The sequence below is a fragment of the Priapulus caudatus genome, unplaced genomic scaffold, assembly GCF_000485595.1.
Source record: "Priapulus caudatus unplaced genomic scaffold, Priapulus_caudatus-5.0.1 Scaffold339, whole genome shotgun sequence".
Taxonomy (NCBI): Eukaryota; Metazoa; Priapulida; class Priapulimorpha; order Priapulimorphida; family Priapulidae; genus Priapulus; species Priapulus caudatus.
The window spans coordinates 251,384-258,098 of NW_014577400.1; the positions used below are offsets into that span (position 1 = coordinate 251,384).

The 6,715-nt window shown below is 39.9% G+C and overlaps 2 protein-coding genes across 2 annotated transcripts in view; both read right to left on the minus strand.

Moving 5' to 3' along the window:
* Nucleotides 1-434, minus strand: part of LOC106809236 — a 13,705-nt gene extending 13,271 nt beyond the window's left edge. The window contains exon 1 of the mRNA XM_014812240.1: nucleotides 317-434. Within this exon, the coding sequence (XP_014667726.1) occupies nucleotides 317-360 (44 nt within the window). The 5' untranslated portion in view covers nucleotides 361-434. The remainder of the gene's footprint in view (nucleotides 1-316) is intronic.
* Nucleotides 435-1,564: 1,130 nt separating this feature from the next.
* The window catches only part of LOC106809243 (peroxiredoxin-4-like), a 5,825-nt gene continuing 674 nt past the window's right edge, over nucleotides 1,565-6,715 (minus strand). Inside the window, exons 2-6 of the mRNA XM_014812246.1 lie at nucleotides 4,758-4,875; nucleotides 4,099-4,215; nucleotides 3,268-3,390; nucleotides 2,590-2,755; nucleotides 1,565-2,144 (exon numbers count right to left, since the gene is read on the minus strand). Coding sequence (XP_014667732.1) covers nucleotides 2,085-2,144; nucleotides 2,590-2,755; nucleotides 3,268-3,390; nucleotides 4,099-4,215; nucleotides 4,758-4,875 — 584 coding nt within the window. The 3' untranslated portion in view covers nucleotides 1,565-2,084. The remainder of the gene's footprint in view (nucleotides 2,145-2,589; nucleotides 2,756-3,267; nucleotides 3,391-4,098; nucleotides 4,216-4,757; nucleotides 4,876-6,715) is intronic.

The window sequence follows — 6,715 nt, forward strand, 5'->3', positions numbered from 1 at the left end:
GGTTAGACCCCCTCCCCCTGGTACAAATCCTGTACACGCCCCTGCCGAGCAAATTGCCAACATTGAAAAACGAACCCCCCCCCCCAATATAAAGCTGGCTACGGGCCTGGCCGCAGGAGTTGAGCAGGTCTGTGGCAACTGTACGCGGGATGAGTAGGCCTACTACTACTAGAGCGGTACTGAGTAATGTGGCGACTCGGGTGAGTTAGAGAACTTTAGTACTACTGACCAGTACTGTACTACTACTAGTAAGTAGTATTACTAAATTTATCTAACTAACACATACTATATATACAACAATTCATGATAAACACACCTCTTACTTGCACTTGCATGCCGAGTGGTTACATTAGAGCTCATTGGAGCCGGTAATTAAATCGTATTACTATTAGTATTATTACTTCCTCAAAGACATTTTTGTTCCCGCTCAATACACCAAGCCAGCAGGTGTCAGCACCGTTCAGTGGTTTAGTGTGGTTCAGTCTGTGGTTCAGTCACCGAAAAGATAACAGCTTGGCGCCGACTAGCGGTGAAGTGAGAACAATAATTATATATACTTACACAATAAATAACGATATATACAAAGTATATTCTGTTCTTAGGTGTTAACCATGCAAGGGTCAGCATTAGGCTACAAAATATCTGTATGCGGTATCTGTCTAATACAGCTCCTTTGTGGTAACATCCTGAGCGGCTTAATCTACGCCTACGGCACACCCGGAAAACCAGAAACTGTGAACGGTGGCGTCTGCTTAGCTGTGCTACACACGTCACATGATTGTAGTCTATCTGGAGTCTATTACGTTACGTCATAATCTAAGAATATTATGTTCTCCAGAATTTCGACCCATGTTATAACCCATTTCATTTGTTAACTTTTACCAAGACTGAAATGCCTTTTCTAGTGGAGCTAGTAGTCGTATACATTGTGGTACCTGAAGCGCTATAAAATTTCAGTCGAATTTCAAAAGCAAAACTTAGTTGAAGCTCTTTCATTTTTAAATCATATTATTTGTATCAGATGCATCTTGTGCCTCAAATTCTGTAGATATAATAGCACCCAACATGTGTCCAGTTTTGCAGTGCAGATGTATTGCATGTAATAATTTGTCACGGTTCCACAAATGTGGGCTCGCAAGTACTAGTAATAGACAAATCTGTAGCCACTTTTTGCATTGTGATCACTACCGAATTTCCTACTTTGTGCAGCTAATCTGTCCAGAACCTATACAAAGATAAATCACAAAACCGCAATGACAATGGGCACATGCCATTTCACGGCAATTTTCACCATCATAGTTTAGTGTATTCAAATATGCAAACGTAGCTATGCTCCATATATAACGCTATTTATCACTTTTTACTCCAAAAGTTCTGTCTTCACCATCCCAGTTTCATTCTCCACAACAGATCTTAGGTGGACACTGTCACACTGCAGTAGGGCCTACTAGTTGTATAGACTTCAGCATTTTTAGCAGACAACTTTACAGTAGTATGTACGAAATAAAAAAGTATACAGATCAATTTGCTTTTCCTTGAATCATAAAAATCAAGAGCATAAAAATACTTTGTAGTTCACCTTTTATTTTCTACTTTGTGCTTTATAAAAAGTATTATTGATTATAACTATAAACACGTTTTACAAATGCACCTGTAAAAGGTTTGACATGGCTAACCACATTCACAAATCCTTACTATTATTGAACAAACTCATTTTGAATCACCCAAAAATTCAGTGTATGTTCCTAACAACATCTCACAGAATATACACACAAATAACCAATCATGACAGTTATAAAAGTATTAGTCTAGTGCTTCTTTCAGTATCAAATTTCAAAACCAATACAAAAACTCTGTGATCAGGACTAATGTCAGCCACCCGGTTATGAGCAACATTCTGCACAAGAAACTTATGTTTTCAACAATAGTCTAATGCATCAGTTTTTTAACTTTCCTGAATGCTCTCCCATCCTGCTAACGCCGCATGTTTTCACCGTTTTTTTTGCTCCGAAATGTCACTGAAAAAGTTCCCTGCAGTAATCTCTAGAAACAGATCGTTCATCGGGTCGCATCACCCTGTGCGTTTATAGATCACTCTTCACCTTGTTGAAATACTGGAGCTTGTCCTGTGGAGTAGGAATGATCTGCAACAGAAAATAATAAATATAGAGTACAAGTATATATAGAGAGAAGATAGATACGGAAGTATGTATATGTACTATAACGTGTTATTTCTTACATTTGTGCCATTGTACATTGTTATAATACTAATTATGCACAAATAAACATTTTTTTCATTTTAATTTGACTTTAGAGGTTTAGGGGCAGAATTTTCGCCAGAACATAGCTAGCATTTCATTCTGAAGTGACTATTTAATGACCCCCACACTGCCTCAAACAAAACAGTATGGCAACTTATCCTGTACAAACAGTACTCGACTACCGGGCTGAACCAGATAGGAAAATAGGCAATCACATATACACGGAATTACGGAATCTGCAATTCCTCGCGTGGAATTGCAGGACGGAGGGACGCATGCCACAAACGTGAGATCGCGGTCGAATGCAAGTGGTCTTGGTGGTTCTCACCGTGGGACTGCCAGGCTTCCAGCCAGCGGGGCACACCTCTCCGTGTTTGTCCGTGTACTGGAACGCCTGCACCAGTCGCAGAGTCTCGTCCACGGAGCGTCCGACGGGAAGATCGTTCATCGTGATCTGTCGCAGCACGCCCTTGTCGTCGATGATGAACAGACCCCTGAGACGAAAAACGTGTGGGTATGTGTAGTACGGCATCTCGTATAAATTTTAAACACGCACGAGCCTAAGAAAGCCAATCACTAGGATTGTGTATCAACTATGAACAGCCCCCTAACGAAAAACGTGCCAATATGTATGTGCCACCTCGTATAAATTGTAAATACACGAGCTTAGGAAAGTTAATCACTAGCCAAGCATTGTGTATCAACTATGAACAGCCCCTTACCGACAAACGCGCCAGTATATATACATCACCAGTGACCAGACACCTCGTATGAGTTGTAAACACCACAATACGAGAAAGCCAATCACTCGCATTGTGTATCAACTATGAACAGGTCCCTACAGTAAAACTTCAATGGAGTACAATGACATATATATATCACATCTTCCTACATGCTTGCACATGTGTGAATCCATAATGAAGGCATTATTAAGTGATTTTCTTTGAAACACAATGGTTTTGAAAAATCTGACCAAACAATATGTTCATAAAGAGTCTGGCCCTACCTCAATGTGTGTCCAAGGTCTTCAAGATATACTCCATAGTCCTTGGAGATCTGGTGAGTCAAGTCTGATAGCAGTGGGATTCTCATCTTTCCAAGCCCTCCTTCTTCTCTCAGGGTGTTAATCCTACAGGCAAAAGCAGTTGGGCTTCACACTTCTAAAGGTTTCTAGACAACAGCCAATTATTGTTATCAAACGCATTTTTCATTCTTCGCATAAAATTACAAAGCATAGTACATTTGAGCAGATCTTTTACTCCCACAGCTTAACACAATATACCAACCATATTATAAGGAATTCGATTATTTGTAGGGACGTCTTGATAAAAACACTAAATTGTTTATTTTAAGTAAATATTTATCCTCATATTTTAAAATTCTGCTCCCCTGTTCTAACTCCTGGTGTTATAAATAAGGTTTAAACATCAAAAATACAGGGGCAAACTGAACTCAATGGGGAGAGAGCAGTCAGAAAGCCATGCCAGGTTTGTGTTCTTGGTAGTTGCCAGTGGGCAGTTGACCGAGGGCAGTTCGCAGTTGGCTATTGAGCAGGTAATATTATCTAAATTAGTCTGGGGCAACTGCCCCCGTTGCACCCCTCCCCCAGCTATGGGTATCAGCCACTTACTAATATTTAAGGCCCTACAAGATCTTCACCAAAAGTGTCATATACAATGGGAAATGGTTAGTTTGGATAACATGAGATTACGAACAACCAAATTTCAATAATGTTTTCAAAGAAACATGCAAACCCCGCGAAAGAAGTTATATAGCTCATACCATGAACAAAAACTACATGGCTTATGTATACATACGTTCATGTACTCATACTTACCAGGCAAGGTGAGTAAACTGAGAGTCAACAGAGCAAGCAAGAACCTCTGTGTTTATTTCACGGAACTTTTCGATGGCATCACTGAATGCGATGATCTCAGTTGGACACACAAACGTACTGCATATACAAAATACCAATACATTTTTAACGTGACTCTGACACATAACTAGTATATTTATACTAACAGTATGCTAAATATTATGTAAACGAATGTATAATGAAGTTTAATTATCGCATTACGATTACAAATACCTGCCAATATAAGTTTTTAGTGACACAAAAATTTGAACAAAAAGTGAAATTTGGCAAAAATGAAGGATATAGCCAGGGCCGTAGGCTGAGCAAATGCCTAGGGGGGAGGGGGCAGTGCCGAATCCACGATTTCCAAGCGGGGGTGATAAATAGGTGGGGGGTCTGGGGGGTTCTCCCTTAGAAAATGTTGAAAATCTAGATCGTAGGAGATGGTATTTGAGGCACTTTTGAGTACATGTACAGCCTTCATTCTGACTACGACAATTTTCTTTTAATAGAACTTTTTTTGCTCCAAAATCTAGGGGGGCAGCTGCCCCCTTGCCCCCCACAGGCTACGGCCCTGATAGCTGCCCAAATATTATTATTAGGTAATGTTTGAATGCGTGAATAGATAGGACATAACTCACAAGTCTAGCGGGTAGAAGAAGAAGACAAGGTACTTCCCACGGAAATCCTCAAGCTTAATTTCTTTGAACTCGCCGTTAACGACGGCTGTACTTTCAAAGTCTGGTGCTGGCTTAGAAACTAAAATTTAAAAAACAAATAAATTATTGCTAGAACAAACCAGCTATAATATAGTAGCATGCAGTAACTGAGTTCAGCAAGTGATAGCATTATTAATGTCATTAGTACTAATTCATCAAATTGATAACTGAAAAACAACATGCTTAATTAACCACATATTCTTACAATCTGCATAAATTTGTTTACTTTTAAGCATCCAGTCATATGACTTTCAGGACAAGAAAACTGCTTGATAACTACGATAAAATAGCTTGCATATTTTAAAGTAATTTGAAATTAATCATAGTACAGCTATCAAAACAGAATTTTTGCAGGTTGCTGTCTGACAACATCATGCCACAACTTTATTTAAAAAAAAGTCAGGGGTGGAGGTAATTTGTTTTAATGACAGTTTTCTAGTGCACTATGCTAGAGCCTATTCTTCATCAAGAATTCCCCAAAATGGGTAAATATTCCATCACTAAAATGCATGTAACTCCTTACAGGAATGGAATTTTTTAATTATGTAAACGGTTATGTGTTTCTTATGACTGGGTCTATCTAATAAGTTCAAATATATTTAGGAACCATTTAAGAAAATCGCCTACTAGTACTAGGTGTAAATCCAATTTAGGCAGCTTAGGTATCACGATGTGATGCACAGATTTCTGTGTATCATCAACTGATGCACAGACTTTCTGTATATCAAGGAATGATGCAAAAACCCTAACCCTAACCCTAACCAGTAACCCTAACCCTAACCCTAAGGCCTAACCAGTAACCCTAACCCTAACCAGTGCAGTAACCCTAGACCGAATAATTCTGTCCCATATAACCTTTTTTAATTTTATATTTTGGTGAGGGTTATATTGGGACAGAACGGGGTTCATTGTAATTTCGTGAGATCGCATGCAAAATGCATGCGCTGCGAATGCGGCCCGAACGCCGCTATTGGTATAAATAGACTCCAGATAGACTACAATCATGTGACGTGTGTAGCACAGCTAAGCAGACGCCACCGTTCACAGTTTCTGGTTTTCCGGGTGTGCCGTAGGCGTAGATTAAGCCGCTCAGGATGTTACCACAAAGGAGCTGTATTAGACAGATACCGCATACAGATATTTTGTAGCCTAATGCTGACCCTTGCATGGTTAACACCTAAGAACAGAATATACTTTGTATATATCGTTATTTATTGTGTAAGTATATATAATTATTGTTCTCACTTCACCGCTAGTCGGCGCCAATCTGTTATCTTTTCGGTGACTGAACCACAGACTGAACCTAACCTGTATAATACCAGTCGTCATGTTACGCTTGACTGCGTTCGCTACACTGAGTGAGTAGTTCTAGTGAGTAGGCCCTAGCGGCCGTTACGAGCAGGAGCGGTAATCATTAACGTTAGACTGAACCACACTAAACCACTAAACGGTGCTGACACCTGCTGGCTTGGTGTATTGAGCGGGAACAAAAATGTCTTTGAGGAAGTAATAATACTAATAGTAATACGATTTAATTACCGGCTCCAATGAGCTCTAATGTAACCACTCGGCATGCAAGTGCAAGTAAGAGGTGTGTTTATCATGAATTGTTGTATATATAGTATGTGTTAGTTAGATAAATTTAGTAATACTACTTACTAGTAGTAGTACAGTAGTACTAAAGTTCTCTAACTCACCCGAGTCGCCACATTACTCAGTACCGCTCTAGTAGTAGTAGGCCTACTCATCCCGCGTACAGTTGCCACAGACCTGCTCAACTCCTGCGGCCAGGCCCGTAGCCAGCTTTATATTGGGGGGGGGGGTTCGTTTTTCAATGTTGGCAATTTGCTCGGCAGGGGCGTGTACAGGATTTGTACCAG